This window comes from Glandiceps talaboti, chromosome 16 (genome assembly GCF_964340395.1).
Source record: "Glandiceps talaboti chromosome 16, keGlaTala1.1, whole genome shotgun sequence".
Lineage (NCBI taxonomy): Eukaryota > Metazoa > Hemichordata > Enteropneusta > Spengelidae > Glandiceps > Glandiceps talaboti.
In genome coordinates, this window is record NC_135564.1 from 1,400,581 (window position 1) to 1,420,175 (window position 19,595).

Below are 19,595 nucleotides of genomic sequence, written 5' to 3' on the forward strand. Positions count from 1 at the left end.
TGTATTGATACATCATACATCACATTACACTGGACTCATACAATTTATGTATGAGACTATGACTGTGATATTTTTACATAATACCTCATACTACATTGGAGTCATACACTTTATGTATGGCTGTGGTATTTTTACATAATACCTCATACTACATTGGAGTCATACAATTTATGTATGAGACTATGACTGTGGTATTTTTACATAATACCCCATACTACATTGGAGTCATACAATTTATGTATGGCTGTGGTGTTTTTACATAATACCTCATACTACATTTGAGTCATACAATTTATGTATGGCTGTGGTGTTTTTATATGATACCTCATACTATTACTACATTTGAGTCATACAATTTACGTATGGCTGGTATTTTTACATCATGGAATAATTCAAAACGCAACTACTTATTAACTTACTTATGCACAATATTAATTTTGATCATCAATGACTAACCAAAATGTACAACTAATATATGATCTTATCTGAGATGAAGATCCTCTATGCACAAGGGTAAAACTACAACAGATTACACATATGGGTGTTAATAGTCTAGCAATCCTGCTATCATTTTTCCCCGGCTGGGGGGGGGGGGAGAGAGAGAGAGAGAGAGAGAGAGAGAGAGAGAGAGAGAGAGAGAGAGAGAGAGAGAGAGAGAGAGAGAGAGAGAGAGGGAGAGAGGGAGAGGGAGAGAGAGAGAGAGAAAGAGAGAGAGAGAGGGAGAGAGAGGGAGAGAGAGAGAGAGAGAGAGAGAGAGAGAGAGAGAGAGAGAGAGGGTGGTAGCGATAGCACTGTAATTGCTGGAAACGTTACTATCCATTCAACACACAAATTCAATGTATACCCATTTATTTGGTAGCAATGGCATAATTGCTCAAAATGTTACTATCAATTCAAAATTGAGATTGTAGAAAATGACTACATGTGTATAGTTACTATACTATACTGGTATCTTAAACTTGTTGAGTTTTGTTGACAATATCCTATTTTGTGTTTTGAAATGTATACCTTTTTTGACTTCATAAATCAAACTGCTATCAATTATAATAAAATATCCATATCTTTGTCTGAAATATCACTATTATTTATCATATTATACTTTTATGAAATATGATTTATTATTATCCCATCTCATTATTTTCCAGGGGAACTTATAAAAACTGCTGATTAATATCTGTAACTGGAGCACTGGGGACAGTTTACATATCATAGATGTTGTACATTCTGTAAAAGTATATTTTGAATATTATACAATGGCATTTAGAACATAATGCCAAATATATTGAGTATGGACCCATACATCATGTTTGTCTCCAGGAACAATTCAGTGTGAATATAAATTATACGATCATAACAATTCTCGGTATCTGTACTAGCATTTTATCTTATGCTAGAAGGTCGCAATATAACAAGAAGGTCGACTTATTCTCGGAATCTGCATAGCATTTTACTTCATGCTAGAGGGTCAAAATAGAACAAGAAGGTTGACTTATTCTACGTATATGCTATCATTTTACTTCATGCTAGAGGGTCAAAATAGAACAAGAAGGTTGACATAATCTCATGTCCACATATAGTAACGTATGAGTAGGTAGCATATAGTGCAGAAACCATGGTGTCAACCAAGATTCATAATTTGGTACCTGTATAGTATTTTTACTTCCTGCTATAGGTCAAAATAGTTCAAGAAGGATGACTTATTCTCACATACACAACTATACTATAGTAATGCATGTATAGTGTGTGGAGTGGAAGTCGTGGTGTCAACCAAGATTCATTATTCATAATTTGATACCTGTATAGTAGTTTACTTCATGCTGGAGGGTCAAAATAGTTCAAAAAGGTTGACTTATTCTCACATACACAACTATACTGTAGTAACGCATGTATAGTGTGTGGTGTGTAGAATGGAAGTCGTGGTGTCAACCAAGATTCATAATTTGGTACCTGTATAGTAGTTTACTTCATGCTGGAGGGTCAGAATAGTTCAAGAAGGATGACTTATTCTCACATACACAACTATACTATAGTAACACATGTAGTGTGTGGAGTGGAAGTCGTGGTGTCAACCAAGATTCATAATGTGGTACCTGTATAGTATTTTTACTTCCTGCTATAGGTCAAAATAGTTCAAGAAGGTTGACTTATTCTCACATACACAACTATACTGTAGTAACACATGTACAGTGTGTGGTGTGTAGAATGGAAGTCGTGGCGTTGACCAAGATTCATAATTTGGTACCTGTATAGTAGTTTACTTCATGCTGGAGGGTCAAAATAGTTCAAAAAGGATGACTTATTCTCACATACACAACTATACTATAGTAACACATGTATAGTGTGTGGTGTGTAGAATGGAAGTCATGGTGTTGACTAGGATTCATAATGTGGTAACTGTGTGGTATTTTACCTCATGCTAGAGGGTCAAACTACATGTTGACTTATTCTCGCATACACACATATACCATAGTAATGCATGTATAGTGTTTCGTGCAAAAGCCACGGTGTCAATCAAGACACCAAATGTTTGTTATTGGTGGTAAAATGCTATTTCAGGTACCAAGATTTGACACATAGTCAATGCCACATTGCACATAATTCTGTACAGTATTCTGACAGTCAGGTAAACAAAAACAAATTCATTGGGTGTGCAAACTCCATCGTATACCTGAAATTTAAAACATTAATTAGTAACAGGGGATTAAAAAATCAGAAATATTATATTGTGATGATATAAATGTATCATCATCAGCTGTAGCTACTAATAAATGTGACACCTTGACATAAATATTTAACATCAAACAACATTGACTACTAGTACAACACAATAATACTTCACAATTTACACACAATTCTAAACACACAACAAGTTGTTACACCAGATAGAATTGAGTTCCAGTGCTGTACAGCTAATAGTTGAATCATGTTTTTTTTACAATTACATGTACTGTACAAAATGGTTGCTTGCATTGTTACAGACACACCTCAAGTTAGAATGCACCCTGATTGGTTGCACTGATTTGGATAAAATTAATCTAAAATATTAAAATTAAGACTTTAATATTTGTAAGCTTGCAAGTTGTCTACACAATTAGTAGTAAATTATATTGATAACAGTATTGCTGTCTTTTATTTTGCGATTGCAAAATGTGATTCCAGAGCAAGAAAACAATAGGTTTTACTGCCATTTTGTTTTTAAAATCTGCTATCAATCGAAAATGTACATGCACATGACAAACTACATCTTTGTTTAGTCTAGTCAATTTTGAGTAGAAATGAAATAATTTAACTTGCAATTTTCTTAATTTTTCAAATTATTGGTATTATTTCAATTTTTACCACAGAAAAGAAAAAAGTGTAAAAGTTTTGTTATTGTACGTACAATAACATTTTACACAATGTTTTGCAATGTATTGAGATGCGAACATAGACTTGGTATATGTTATTTCACATTATTTTTTCAAGTAGAAAAACATAGTGAAGCTGTTTTATTAAATAAAAATCCAAAATAAATACCAAATTCTTATCCATATGGCCACTTTAACACCAAGACAAGTCTCTGGGGAAATCTGTATTGAAGTGATTGAAGTGGCCATACAGATGAACATTGGCTATTTATTTTGGATTTTTAATTGACAAAACGACTCTGCTATGTTTTTTTTTTTACTTGGAAATACAATGTGAAAGAACATGTCAAGTCCTTGTTTGTAACTCAATCAAATACAAAACATTGAATTAATGTGTAAAATGTTTGTCATTTTATGTACAATAACAAACTATTTATGCAATTTTAGTTATTTATCAATTTATTGAGTTACAAACACAGATTTGGCGCATGTTGTTCCATTGTTTTGTCAAGTTGTAAAATATAGTAAAGTTGTCTTGTAAATGAAAACTCCAAAATAAATACCCACTTTTCAACTATATTGCCACTTTTAATTACGTAGCACTTTCCTGATGATGTGAGCAGATACAAAGCAATATCCAGCAAGTATCATTCATTGTGCATCTTACAGTCTAACTAATCCAGGATGCATTTTATATTGAGATAGAAATATAGACAGAAGTACTCTTATCAATGACATACCATTACCATGACTACAAACTACAATTATATTTTACTAATAATTTAGAATGATCTGCAGTGTATTCAAGTATGGATTAACAGGCTGGAACTTATTGTTATCTGGTGTAGAAGTATTACATTAGCTCACAGGTAAATAGCATGGAATGAATTGGTTTAGTATAATTATGAATATTATAACAGCTGACATAAATAATATAGTACAACAATGGTGAACAATCAGTGTGACATGTTAATGGTTATTTCACACACATACAAGTCTTTTCCTTGACTGTCTTTTTATAAAGCACAATTTTTGAAGTTAAAATTTATCTAGCAACTGCCATTGCTAAAGTGACCCATAAAATCAACACACACTTGTTAAATTTCAAACATGCCTGCCATAATATTTTTTGTTGACATAATAACTGTATTGTGAATTGGCTGATGTTCTAAAGGGAGATTAGGTTTTACTTCTGTTTGTTTGTATGTCTGTCTGTCTGTCTGTCTGTCTGTCTGTCTATCTGTCTGTGAGTGTGTGTCTGTGGACATATCTCAAAAACAGCTGCATCGATTCTAATGAAACTTTCTGCATCTCTTCTGTATGATAATGACATGAACTGATTAGATTTTGGTAAACATCCAAAGAATGTTAATTAGTCATTTGCATAACTTGAGGTTTTAGTAATTAGGTGATATCTTTAGAATGCAAGCTTTAAATTTTAGATAATTTAGTATGCATAGATGGCAAAGAAGTACATGCTCTTCAAAGATTGTTGATATAACATATTAATGTTAATGTTTCATTTGCATAATTAATAAAAAAAAATTCTCAATAACTAGGCAATACATGTATCTTAAGTACATGTATGCAAGCTTAAGTACATGTATGCAAGCTTAAGTACATGTATGCAAGCTTAAGTACATGTATGCAAGCTTAAGTACATGTATACAAGCTTAAGTACATGTATGCAAGCTTAAGTACATGTATGCAAGCTTAAGTACATGTATACAAGCTTAAGTACATGTATGCAAGCTTCAAATTTCATATACTTTCACAAATACAACACAAAAGAATTCTCGTGTATGTGATGACATTTTGAAATTCAAATATTTTCGCTAATGAAGAGACACTAAGATGTTTATAATAATACATTTTACAATTTGACTTACTCTCTTCAATGAAGAAGGATTTAGGATGAGTCAAGAACAATTTAAAGTCATGATGTTGATCAAAAAGTTTGCTGACATCATTTTTACAATTAACTCTGAAAGTTTTTGTTTAATTTGCATATTCATGAATAAATTTGCATGTTTTTCTAAAGCTGAAGAGCAAGAGAAGATTTTAGAGCCACTTCAGTTATATGGCAGTTTCAACACTATACAGTACAAGTAGCTGTTCTTAAAAATGAAAACATCTTGTCTGTCACTAAAAGCACACCATTTATTTAAAGTTATTTTCACAAAATAGCTATTTACCTGTGAGCAATCATACAGTTGACAAGACACACTTATCAGAAAAAGGAAAAATTATGAACAATATGTACCTGTTTAGCAAGTAACAACTTTAATGAACTCTTTCTCTGTAACAGCGACAAAGTTTTGGAGACAGAGAGATGACGAGGGGAAAAAAGAAAGAAAGACCATTTTTGCAAAGATGCTGTGACAAAAATAGTAATTAACTAACAAATGCATGGCTAGAACAGTGGCATATATTCATGATATTATATTTGAATTATATATCTATGCATTAAATTATGTACAGGTTGATAAAACTTAGCAGTCCATTAGTAGGCTATGATTTGGACAATACTTATGAAATCTGAAGGAGAAATATATCACCTGATTCAAAATTTTCAATTTTTCAACCTGTCAATCGACTTTGATTCATTATAATTCATAAATATAATTTATGTCTATATGGTTTTCAAATGGATTTCAAAGTTTTAAAATACACTAAAAAAATTGCACAAATGGAGAGACAAGATAAAAGAGAGAAACTTTACAAATACATATACTTTATGACAGTTATGAACAATAAAATGACGTTAAAAATAATACTATTAGTAGACCTGTCATTTTGTTCAGGACAGTATAGTATAAAGTACATTATTACAGTGAACGCCCACTGACTGTCAACAGTCAACACTGTGTACACTGAAATCACGAACAAAGGACGGAACGGTAAAAACATCACAAAACGTTTTCCCCCTGAAGAACACGACTGTTTACACAGACTGAAAGGCCCACTTTAAAAAATATAGACTGTACCCCGATCTATTCTATGTTTTGAGCGAGCTGTGTGTTACGTTCAACTTCAATCATAATCTCGGTATAAAACGACTCAGAGCAGTGAAAAGTTGGCACACGACTGTCACACAGCGACCACTGCGATATAAACGGTTTCGGACGATACAGTAATTAAAAAATCAATAGCGAAATATAGCCCATTGTATCATGATACACTCACCCGACCGAAATACTGGAAGAGATCTCTTTTTTGGCCCCCATTTCTTTCTGGTAAAAAATCTGGAACGTAGGTATCTTCGTCAGACGCCATGTTGGCCTTTACTCGTTCACCAAAGCTGAGGGCGCTTCTCCAAGGCTGACTTTACGACGCGTCGTAAATAAACATATGTTTTACGGCACTTGAGGCATGACCTGAGTCCCGGTGACCTTGCTAATGTTATGACTCTTTCTACTCTATTGTATTTTTAGGCGTAACCCCAGGTTCGTCATAGCATGCATTGGGCAGGAAGGATGACTCAATGGAGTTAGGAAAGACACCGATGAGAAAGTTGACTTTTTAAATACGTCCTCGTGAAAGACTTGTTTATTGGTAGACTTTTGGAGATTTTGGATTTTTTTTATTTTTTATTTTGAATAGTCAATTTTATCGTTGTAAATTCAGAATCATAAATGGAAATGACGTACTTTTTATTTACCAGCAAGGATATTCATTCATTCATTCATTCATTCATTCATCCATCCATCCATTAATCCATCCATTCATTCGTTCGTTCGTTCGTTCGTTCGTTCGTTCATGGATTCATTTATTCATTCATTCTTATTTTATTAATTAATTAACTAACTACTTCGTTCATTCATTCGTGTATTCATTCATCCATCGATTCACGCCATCAATCAATCATGCATGCCATCAGATATATACACATTTCCACTTATTTGCATCTATGGTATGCAAATCGATGTTCGCAAGCTGAGAGGCTTGGAGTTTTAGCTTTGAACCCACTCCAATTCAAAAACGATTCAACCCCATTCTTTCAACTGAAAGACAACAATGATAAAACGAATTCCAGTCTAGGAATAGACAATCACAAAATACGTGATAAGTTTATTTAACTTGTATTTTGAAAGAATAAAAGCCCACGCTTACCATGATTATTTTGACCACGCATTGAATGAAGTACTTGATTGTTTTCCAAACAGTTTTGCTCTGAAGAATCTAAGCATGTTTGTTTACAAATATATCACATTCAAGGGTACCCACTTTTTCTCAGGGTTTTGGCAAACAACTTTACAAATGTGGCTTTGACCAGAAAGAGATTTTTTTATGTACGTCCAAGGCTAAAACGTCAATACTTCCGTGTTAAGAGTACGAGGTTTCTGTTAATCTCGGGATGAAGAGAAACTTTTCCAAATTTTGAGTTTAACACTGTCAGACATTTATATTTTAAGTGAAGCTAAAAATTACAATGAGTGTTTTAAATGGACTTGGTTGTTTTCAGGTAATTCAAAGTACTTACTTCTACTCCCAGACAGTGGTGGAATTTACTAATAAGTCTGTCTGGCATGTCACAGAGACGGAGTAATGTAGAATACTCATGGTTCAATATGTCAATATGAGTGTAGAAAAGCTAAGTCTAGTGTGTGTAAATGGTATGTATTGACCAATAGAGAAACTGGATAGGTACTTTGCAGCATGGTTCGTGTATCACTGTCAGGTTTGTCCGGGAAGAACTCAGTTGAGGCGTGGAGGTAAAATGATGCATGATCCTTCCATAGTAACTGTTGTAAATTTGGGAAGAACTTCAACTTCAAGAGGGAAGAGCAACAAGTGGATAGAATAGAGAGGGTAGAGAGGGGATTAGGGGACACAAGGGAATAGTAAACCGAAGAGATAATTCGTCGAGTTTTTCAAATGCCATTTTATTTCATCTTGAAAGTGTACACTATAACATCCCACGCTCACATTATGATGAGCGCCACGCTACTCAATTCGTCCGTCTGTCTGAATTTTTGAAGAGAACGAAGTGAAGGGAATTTAGTGAGGGGAATGGAAGATGTGAGAATCGAAAACATATGAAAAGGGTTAATATTTTGCCTAGTTACGACTTTTTTAAATGATCATATTTCCTCAAAAACGATGAACTCGGTGTGAACTTGCAATATATGCTTCTCAAACTCACATTACCCACAGTCAAGTATTGAAGGAATACATGTATAGTCACAATGTGTTGAATGCAGTAAAATGAAAGGAACGTCTTGGAGTCTTGGTCCGGGGTTTTTTTATTCACTGACACAGTCTATTAGGAATGAATGAAGTCACCATTAAAACACGAACAATACATTAGTCATGCATTGCACTCGGCCATATGTGATCATATTTCATTATACAAATGTGTCACATATCACTGATAGAAGCATACCAGCCAGTAATATCTATAGCTATATGGTATCGTTTTGTCAAATTAGATCATCTGTTAATTGAAAAACAGACGGAAAAAGACAAGCTTGCAGAAATCTCTAGAGTTTTCAAGGTTTAAGAGTATAGTGATGTCCATGTGAAACCCAAGCTGGTCTATTTCATGAAAATAAATGAAAAGTTTGTACATTTCGTATCAGATATCCGTAAAACATTAATGGATGCTACGAAGATGTACATTTTGTCATCACCTTGGAATTTGGACGCCATGGATAATGTATAATAAGTTCTTCAATTAGTTTCTATGCGTAGACACGTAGGTACCTGCAATGGTTTATCGGAATCACAATGGGTATACAACCCAAAGTTGAATAACAGGAAATGGGACATGTCGACCACCCCCGCACAGGGGTGGCACTCTAATGAAACAAATGTAGATTTTCGTTTTTCTAACGAAATTTTTACTACAGTAATAAATCTTAATATCCAAGTATATTGTGATTTTAAAATTCATTTGATATCTACCCAAAATGCACGTATCAAAAAGATCTGTAAAGCTTCGAAGATCTATGCGTGTACTGCCCCTCAAAGAATAAGGTACGTCCCCTACTAATGGTTTCGTCCAGTGATACACCTACGCCTATATAATTGCCTAACAAGTTTTCACTAAACTTTCTAAGTTTCTGGTAAGACTTAGGTGTGAGAAGAGTGTGTTGGGGTTTAGAAATCTTCCATCACGCTAGAAAAGTACTAGTATCATAACAAAAATCGGATTTATGTACATGTGTACTTGAATATTACATCATGGGATTTTTACTGTGATTCCATTGAACGGTGACTTCCGCGAAGACCCGGAGATTTGGTTCAAGTTTTTGCGTTCATACGTACTATTTCCTCGATTGTTCATGTCGATGTGGTTTGTAACTGTATAGTGTTGTGGTGTTGACAACTGACTGTGAATATGGACGTGGTAGGAGCTCATTTATCTAAGGTGTTGTTAATTACAGGTGAGACTTCACATACACTATTTCTTAAATACTGCCAGACAGACAGACAGACTGAAATTGACATAGGTGAAACTAACACTTTGACACGGAGACTAATAGTCTACATATAGCATGTACAGCAACGTTAAACATGTGGGTGTTTTGGGAGTGGGAATAGTCATGTAAACATTTGTGAAAATCTAAAATAAATGGACAACTTGACTAAGTTGGGGAACACAGTATTACTATAGAAACAGGACATTTGAGCAATTAAATGATCTTTGTAATTACAGGTGACAGCCATTATAAGGGACCAGACAGGTAATCTAACGTTTGTTCTACGTGTAACAGTTACATAATAGATTGTGTCTGTTGAGAGACGTTGTTAGTTCATGAAACTTTATATTAGTACGTTGTACTAGTTAGTAAAAAACGCATCATGGCCGACATCGAGTGGCCTTGTATATATGCACTGAAGGGAATCATTTAGGAACATGGTACACATCGTACTGTTATTCAAGTGTGCATTTACTAGCAGTACAGTCAGTTTCATGTTTCACTGTTTTTTATGATATTCACTCTCTCACACAACAGATCTCCTTTTACTTTAAAACGTGCACTTCTCTTTTAAAGTTCCAGTCGTCTCCATTGCAAAGTCAGTATAAAAGAATGTTGCATAGTTTACGAGTAAAGTTACGTTCTCAACTGCATGATGTCTGGGTGTAGTGACTCACCCATCATATGTCATGACCCCCGTACTCGATTCCACCCGAACGGGGTCACTCAAAATTGATTCCATGTGTCAGGTTCTACATACTTGTATTGTCACCTAAGTTACTCAAATGATACGTCATATCGCTATATTTCCGCACAAATTCTCCATTTAAAAATGAAAATGTGTTTTCCCACCGATATTCATGTGTTATCTTATCACTGTGTGCTTAATACACATACTCTTGTACTTGCTTTTTGACCTTGACACCCATATGTACCATAAATAATGGTGTTGCGGTTGAACGATGTCAATAAAATAGAGTCGTTACGTTTTTAAGGCCATCATGACAATTTTCCCCCACGAAATAAAAAAAAACACGTATAACTTGTTCGAAAGTAGAAAAGAGAACCATAAAACTTCCTCAAAGCTAAGTCGAAGTCATTTGATGACTTCAAATCCATTGGTAGGCAAGAGGAATCAGTAGTAATTTCTTTCAAACAATTAGTTTAATATTATTATCAAACTCAGAATTTATTAAGAAAATTGTAAAATGTACGCACAGATAGATACGAGAATCTGAAATTACATGGCACATGAGATTCTTTTCTGAGTCAACGCCCAGATGAAAATTGAAGAAGGCGGGAGTCGATGAATTTAAAGAAAATATAACGTAGATCATTGAATAATTTGGTGATGGTAAAGCGATCAGTTTTAAAAATTCAAGGTGAAGTTAAAGTCCCTGGTAGAAGTGTCTAAATGGAAACACATATTCACACGGACTACGGAAAGTAAAAACACAAACTCTCAAGGTCAAGTCTGCATACACTACGTTGCCTAGCTGGTCGGTTGGCTGGTTGGTTGGTTGGTGTAAATATTTATTTTAAAATCTATACTACTAATACTGCGGACACATACCAATCGCCTGTCTCGTTGGCAAGTATTGCAAGCATTCCACAGGCCACTAGTCTGAAGATATCCTTTCTTTCTTTCTTTCTTTCTCTTTCGTTCATTGTTCGGTCGATTGTTAACACATTCATTCATTCATTCATTCACTCACTCACTCACCCACTGAGTAATTGAGTTGCATTCATTCATTCACTCACTCACTCACTCACTCACTCACTCACTCACTCACTCACTCACTCACTCACTCACTCACTCACTCACTCACTCACTCACTCACTCACTCACTCACTCACTCACTGAGTTATTAATGAAATGTGAACAGTTCCCTCTTCAACCGCTTCGTGGATTTTAAAGAGATGTTTTTTTTGTAATTTCACTGACAAAACGATGTTTTTCTTCTTTAGAACATTGTTCTCTTCATTGAGATAGCATCATACCATTAAATTAGTGGAAATGGTATATGAAAAAAAGGAACATCAAATATCTATTTTAGTATCTCGGATACATTTCAACAAAATGTTACAATTTTTAATCATTGTTGCAACTTTGAACCGAACTGTCCATTTTTGGAAATTCGACTCGACGTTATGAATTTAAATGGTTTCATTATTTCATCATGTACCAAACTTGTCATCGAACAAAAATGAATGAGTGCAACTCCTACGCGGAACAACCTCAAATAAATGGTCAAAGGTCACCAGACTCCCTGTGATGCTATGTTTGTTGAAATCAGAGTATTGTGTAGTTGATTACGGCACTGCAGGCACGGTGCGATATGCTTGTAATTTCTCATTAAAACACAGCAAGTCCTCCCCTCTCGTTGATACCCGTTTAAAATGACACGCCGTGTGGACGGATCCCCTTTCAAACTCTATTTCCTGTATTTTCTTCAAATATTTTTTTTAAATCATTCATTAAACATTCTTGTATTTTCGTTTTGTTTTGAAACGAAACTGTTTCGTATGAAAGGTTTATTCTTGCGCCAAGAACTGACAACTTCCCTATATTGCACATGAAATAATTCAAATGTTCTTTTCACGCCGTAAGCTAAAATATCATCATGAGAACGCCCTCAGCGCAAGATAACATCCGTGATGGAGGTACAATAAAAACACAGAAGTCAGTATTTCAGAAATATTTTTTTATTCAAGTTGAGAAAGAAACATAGGAAAAATTGACTGGCGAACTTGTATAACAATTCAAGACATTGTATTAATTATAATTATAATATTTACTATTGTTTTCAGTTTTATGGTGTAAAGTGGGAGACACACTTCTTTGCAAGAGTTGTGAAACGACGCCAACATGCGATCCGAAAACGAAATCCTGTCTTACCTGTGACAACACAGTTACCTGTAGTGATGATGATCTGTGCATGGTGACATGGTGGATTGATGACACCACCGAATCAGAAGCCTTCGCCAGCTACCAGTGTTTCCCGGCAAAATTTTCACCTGGGATATATGGATCAAGGTGTGAAGCTACCAAAAAAGAGGGCGCCCTCACCTGTCTATGTAATACCGACAACTGCAACAAGGTTGTCTATCTACCAGATGGAATCTTGCCAGAGTTCAAAGAAGAGAATGAGACCGCAGTCACCTATGATTACGGCAACGGTTCTTCACCGATGGAAATGTACCCTACAACTGAAAATGGTAATTTTGATGACTAGTTTACTCCCATGCTTTGAGAAAGAAAGTTGTATTTTTGAATTTATAATAAACTACTTGCCCATCAAATATTACATATTTTTGACTGCAAGATTTTATCATTGGTGGCGCTCTTATAGTCGAGACGACAAATGCATTTGTTCGTAGCACATCTCTCATTCTTGATTGTAGGAGCGCTACCAACAAATGTATTTCAATAGTCCATTCTTCTTCTGGACTAACATTGGCATCCAAATCATATCATGACACCAGTATGCATTGTTTAACAATAGGCAGATATTACAGTATGGTAAAATTGTTGGTCTAAGACCACTTCAAGTATGAATATGCTATAAAAGTTAGTCGTTACAATTTTGTGTAGATGAATTTAAGATTAGCCTTCATTTACATATTAAAATCAGTATAGTCCAGGTGATAAAATAGCTCATATTTAATCTTTAAAATTTAGATAGTTGTCAAGACTATTTAATTCGGCTTTTGAATGTGCATCAGACCACTTTGCCTTGAGTAAACTTAAAACAGAATTCCTAAAGGTAAATCCCTGAATAATCAATGGTCCTGATGTAATTACAATTACACACAATCACACAGGTCTCAGTACAGGTACAGGTACAGATACATATACAGATACAGGTACAGGTATAAGTATCACGAAAACAATACTAAGGATATCATACCTTATATATCATCACATCATTTTGCCTTCAACAATCTCTGATATCGAATCACAAATACATGTACTACTCAATCATTGACCGTGCGATTTGAATGTGTTTGCACAGTATGCGCGCACTTTATACTAACGTCAGCTTTCGATGCAAGTACACGTTAAAAACACGCGCTATCATCACATTTCGTGGTCGATACACTGACTGATTCGAATGCAAGAATATTTACTGAGCTAATTTACTTTCATCATGATAAATCGCTGTTCTTTTTACGGCAACGATAACGCACGCTCCCTACATCATTTTTCGAAAAAGATGAGTTGTGTTTTTCGAAAATTTAATCCTGTACTTTTCAAAGGTGTTTGACTAAAACAGTAATACAGAGAACAGTTTTTGAAAACTCTTAAAAGCAACCCTAGCCATATCTGTCAGTCCCACTTCTTACCAAGGCAAGAATCGTCCTGCATTGAGTGCGAGCTCCCTTCAGAATGTCAAGCCTACTTTACCAGGACTATCGTATTGCATGCCTGTAGCAAACAGGAACTACTTGTGGTTGTAGGCATGAAATCGACGCTGTTCAGAAAACTACTTTAAAAGTTTGAAATGTCTATTTAATTAAAACTCTAATGTACTCCCCTCGAGGGAGAGACGCCCCCACAGTTAAACTTTGACATGTATCCACTTTGAGAACACCGTATCGCGTACGTATTAAAATGCAGTTTTGTAAAACAATACGGCTGTAACTTGAACAACGGAGCTCGGAGCACCGTCATTTTGGACGGTGGAGTACTGTGTATCACCAACTCATCCCTCAGATTAGACACTCAAAGCAGGGAAGTCAAGGTCACATATGGGAAAGATTATTTGGACTATTATTACTCATCCTGTGAAATGTTTTCTAAATTCCAGCCAATAACCTTGGCTTCTGATTGTTGGTTGTAATTCCCAGAAACTTTCTATCTTTTCTTGTAATCTTTAATTTGTTTCACTTTTTATAGCAGTGTTTGAAAGTTTGCAACCAGCAGTTCCTACAAAGCTTAAGTTTGCATGCATGCATATCCATGAGCTTTAATATTTGAAAACTAAAATCGCATGATTTCGATCCACGCCAATAAGACATTGTGTCCTAAAGTTTGAGGACTGCTCTTACCTATTTTCCTGTGATCGTTATTTTGTTTTACCCGTTTGTCGATGGGGTTTGAAAAAGTTGGCATCCAGCAGTAATTTAGAGCAGCTATGCATAATGATGAACTAATTTGCATACTTTAATCGCATGAATTTGGTCCATGCACAAGTTAAGTACTTACGTCTTTACGTCAACGTCTCAAATGAATAACTATCAATATTGATTACTTTTTAGGTGATAATAACACAACAACACAAACGATTTCTTCAATGGAAACCAACTTCATCGTCGCCATAACATTGTCAGTGACTATCCCTCTAGTTGTGTTTGGAATTCTTGTAACAGTCATTTCGTGTGTTCACAAACAGAAACTCAGAAAACTGAGACAGAAGATAGAGGAACATCAAGAGTTTCGTAAAGGTAGCGCCAGTCATGACATGCGTAGTTACGTCGACTTCACTTTCGAATCGGAGTCTAAGATTGGAATGGGCGAAAATATTCAAATGTCCGATTTCACTGTGAGTGACAGCACTGATGCAGATTCGAATCAAAATCTAACAATTCAACTTCAAGCACTCGTAAGCCAGGGACAGTTTGCCAAAATATGGAAAGGTACCTTGGCTAAAGACGGCTTCCAAAGATCAGTAGCTGTGAAGATTTTTCCCGCCCACGAATACAAAAGTTGGACTCAGGAGACGGACCTTTATACAGATATATCAGTATGCCTTCAACATCCTAATATTTTAGAATTTATCGGAAGCGAGGAAAGAACTAGGGGATCTCTGAAACAATATTGGTTAGTGACGGCATTTCAGGAGCAGGGATCGGTGAGAGATTATTTGTGCAAAAATATTATATCGTGGAATGAACTGTGTACCCTAGGAAAAACTTTGTTTGCTGGGGCAGCCTACATGCACTCATATGCGGTAGGTCAGGACTACCTTCCTAAGATACCTGTGGCACACAGAGACATAAAAAGTGCAAATGTACTGATTAAAATTGATGGAACTTGTGCTATATCTGACTTTGGCCTGGCTCTGAAATTGGACCCAAGTATTTCTATAAATGAACTGGCGAACAGCGGACAGGTAGGTTTTTTTTTAAAATACGAGAGAGAGAGAGAGAGAGAGAGAGAGAGAGAGAGAGAGAGAGAGAGAGAGAGAGAGAGAGAGAGAGAGAGAGAGAGAGAGAGAGAGAGAGAGAGAGGGGGGGAGAGAGGGAGGGGACAGACAGGAGACAGACAGACAGACAGACAGACAGACAGACAGACAGACAGACAGACAGACAGACAGACAGACAGAGACATATAGAGAGAGTTAGAGAGAAAGACAGAGACAGACAGACATGTGAAAAATCATGGACGGCATCTGTGTATTACTAGTATCTGTTTTTAAGTACTAACCACTTCCCATCCTAATTTCTTTCCTTTTATCAACAGGTTGGCACGCCCAGATACATGGCGCCAGAAGCTTTGGATTCAAAGGTAAACCTGAATGATATAGAATCGTTCAAGCAGTGTGATATGTATGCTTTGGCTTTGGTGTTGTGGGAGATGCTGTCGAGATGCTCCATTCTAGCCGGTAAGAAAGAATACGATAAACTATTTTCTAAAATTGTTGTTTCTTCTCAAGTAGCTGTAACTGAAAAATTTCTTTCACAATTTTGTTATTTTCGACATTTTTAAGTTGTTGGTTTGGATTTTATTTTAAAGTGACGTTTTACATTCGTTGTATTCCAGATGTTGGCGACTATCAGTTACCGTTTAGTAACCGTGTACGAAATAACCCAACGATAGAACTGATGAAGGGTGTCTTGCTACGAGATAAATACCGACCAGATATACCACCCTCTTGGACGGAGCATAAGGTGAGACTTTCTTTCGATGACTTCTGACGAGGAAACACGTATTTTGGTATGGAATTGAAGGTTTGCTAGTTGGGAAGAGTGGTTGTTGCAGTACGTTCCTGCAAATTTGATATTTTGTGCCAAATCGTGTACTAATGAACTTTATTTGAATCAGTGTTTCCATAGGAGAGATCGACTTTTATCAAATTGAAATTTGTACATTTCGTTTCTATTTTGACTTCAGAACGTATTATAAGTTACCGATTTGGGGCGCGATCAAAGTAGTCTATATTGGTGGGACAATAACATATTTACACTCAATTGAAATGTTTGGTGTGTACTTAGTACTAGTTGAACGAAAATTACTGAATTTTGTCGGGAAAGTATATTGGTGGAACAATGATACATTTATCTTTATCGATACACTAAGTTTGACTATTTGGTTTGGATTCGATTGAACAAAGAATTACCATTTTTTGGCGGGAAAGTATTATCTATTGGTGAATGGATAGCAGGAAATCACTACTCACTATGTTATAGGTCAATGAAACGAAGTTCAATAAAAACGGAAGACCTTCTTAGTCGCCCACTTTCGCCCCTTGCCCCCCATTTCCTTCAAGGGTCATAGCAATAATTCATTTTCACCTACGTAGTACTATCTGACGGCAATTTTTGGTCTAAGAATATGCCAAACTGTAGTCTATTGTGGAAAGTTGCCGTGAATGTGTGGATACTTGTAATGTCAATATTTACGATTACTTATTATGACGTGTCATCAGTATGATTTCTTTTTATACAAAAAATAATTTATTAAGTGGCTTGGTCTGTCTAACTACAAGATTTTCACTCTTCGAACTTCTGTTTTACAGGGTATGCGAGTATTGGTGGACACGATGGTTGATTGTTGGGATGATGATCCCGAAGCACGACTTACAGCCTCGTGTGTCGAATCGAGGATTTGTAATCTTTCTCGCCTTGACGATGCAGACTTCGATATATTTACAGAAGACACTCGATTACTTGACGATTTTGATTCCGGCATGGCTTCATCCGTGTCGCAAGTGACATCATCACACGATTCTACCAGCCTGAGTAGTCCTAACCATAGCCCTCACAAAGTACCCCGAAATAGTAAAAAGTCGATTACGTCATTGGACTTTAGTGACGAGAGTGGAATGTATAAACCTGATATTGCCAGTCCAAGTCATCGTAATAGATATAATAGTGCAAGGGGATACATGAAATCCGTCAATTCCGATATAACGGAAGAAAATGAGATTATCGAACTAGCAAGTGACGATGATTTGCCGACATTCCCCGAATCAATTGACATATCATTCGGGTGAATACCTGGCCAGTGAGGACTGTCGATATTTCCCGAACCCATCGGCATACGTAATGTTGTCATTCTGAGAATCAAAAAAGTGGCGACGATCTACCGATATTCCCCGAATAGGCTGCATATCGTTCGGATGTGAACATCCGATGCCGGGATCCGGGGTGATCACTACAAGTATGTTACGAACCGTACTGTGACGTCAGCTTTAGTTGAACTATGACGTCAGCTCTAGTTGAACTATGACGTCAGCTCTAGTAGTGCAAGTAGTTTGCTAGTCTTGCTGCTAGACGTTCGGGATTTCTTTCGATGCTATAACTATAAGCGAACGAAGTTCGCATGTGAGGGCTTGCATCCTCGATAGCGTTGTTCGGCTGTGTGTCGTATTTTATCGGAAGAACATCCGAGGGCTAGCTGATAGACTAGTAGTTTGCGTGCATCTTATAATAAACGAATGATGGGTAGAGCGTTGATACGCTGTGTATGGAAGGAAACTACGATACTTTAAATAGTGACTGAAAACTTATAAAAAGAATGACACGCACCTGAAAAGGCAAACTTGGTGGCTCATACTTGTACATAATTCATATATTTTCATGAACTTCACTTAAAAAAGGATGAAATTTGAGGGGGGGGGGGGTGTCGGATGGAGAGTGTGGGGTCATTTGCTTTTTCCTGAATCATGGGTATGAAGAAGAAAGTCTTCCAGAGGTTGAAATGGAAAATGTACATTGATAGCAACACATGTATTGCATACAGAGATGTTTTGAACTGAATGTCATTCATTGTGGTGTACGTGTAAGAACACAGATCTAGAATGGCGGAAATTGACAAATTTTACCAAAACATACCATGAAAATATAAATAAACCTTGAAGTCATATTTACAGGAATGTAACTAATTAATGAATTTCAGGACTGTAATGTGTTTCGAATATGTCATTGTTTTCCGTGTGCGAATTACTTAAAAAGTTGAAACTGGCATTTTTTTTATAAAAGAATTCCGCATTTCATGTTGTATAACAGAACATTGTAAATTTTATTCGGCAAAATAGCCAACTTTTCGCTACAACGTTGTGATAAAATTAAGACTAGGTGTGTAAATTCTAATGTATGGATTGTGTAAGGGGAGATATTCACACACGCAGCGCTAGCGTAGATCACGTTTTTCGAGTTGGCGGACATGGCAGCACAACGATTGAAGAACATATCAACGTATCACATTCCAATAAGTATATTGGGTTTCTGAAATACCTAAACTTTTGAGTTTGAAAATCAAATTAAATGTTACTTCTTATGATCAACGTTTCTTCTTGAGACACTTTCATTCTATAAGAATGTTACAGGCCTATAAACGAGGTAAAACCTCGCACTGCCAAAAGAGGGCGCTCTCTTTCAGCTTCATTTTCCGATTTTGTACTTTTACGATGTTGCAAAGCAACAATTTTCAGAGTTATTGTAACCATCGAATGGCAGGTCTTTTTCCTCTGCTCTTTGCATTAAATGTGTGTTAAAATAATCATTTGTTTGGGATTTGGTTATATGGTGAGAATGTTAACTGTTCCATGAATGTGTGTATGTGAATTTTTGTTTACATAACAGAACGTTACGTTCA

General features: G+C 35.9%; 2 protein-coding genes across 4 annotated transcripts in view; one reads left to right on the forward strand and one right to left on the reverse strand.

The window, feature by feature from the left end:
- LOC144447029 (sorting nexin-4-like) overlaps window positions 1-6,646 on the reverse strand; it is a 28,797-nt gene extending 22,151 nt beyond the window's left edge. For 2 of the 3 annotated variants that reach the window (XM_078136897.1, XM_078136896.1), the window contains exons 1-2: window positions 6,534-6,634; window positions 5,611-5,646 (exon numbers count right to left, since the gene is read on the reverse strand). In XM_078136897.1, coding sequence (XP_077993023.1) covers window positions 5,611-5,646; window positions 6,534-6,623 — 126 coding nt within the window. In that variant the 5' untranslated portion in view covers window positions 6,624-6,634. Of the gene's footprint in view, window positions 1-5,610; window positions 5,647-6,533 lie in introns of all 3 variants that reach the window. The other variant, XM_078136898.1, reaches the window with a different exon arrangement.
- Window positions 6,647-9,384: 2,738 nt separating this feature from the next.
- On the forward strand, window positions 9,385-19,484 carry LOC144447274 (uncharacterized). Its single transcript, XM_078137191.1, has 6 exons — window positions 9,385-9,736; window positions 12,584-12,991; window positions 15,035-15,888; window positions 16,239-16,380; window positions 16,539-16,666; window positions 17,515-19,484. Exons 1-6 carry the CDS (start codon window positions 9,691-9,693, stop codon window positions 17,989-17,991), a joined length of 2,055 nt encoding a protein of 684 aa, XP_077993317.1. The 5' UTR covers window positions 9,385-9,690; the 3' UTR covers window positions 17,992-19,484.
- The last annotated feature ends 111 nt before the right edge of the window (window positions 19,485-19,595 follow it).

Bases quoted from the DNA above. Each gene is read 5' to 3' on its own strand.
- LOC144447274 (XM_078137191.1), top strand. From the start codon at position 9,691: ATGGACGTGGTAGGAGCTCATTTATCTAAGGTGTTGTTAATTACAG. The intron at 9,737-12,583 runs GTGAGACTTCAC...TATTGTTTTCAG, and splicing joins TAAGGTGTTGTTAATTACAG to TTTTATGGTGTAAAGTGGGA. The intron at 12,992-15,034 runs GTAATTTTGATG...ATTACTTTTTAG, and splicing joins GTACCCTACAACTGAAAATG to GTGATAATAACACAACAACA.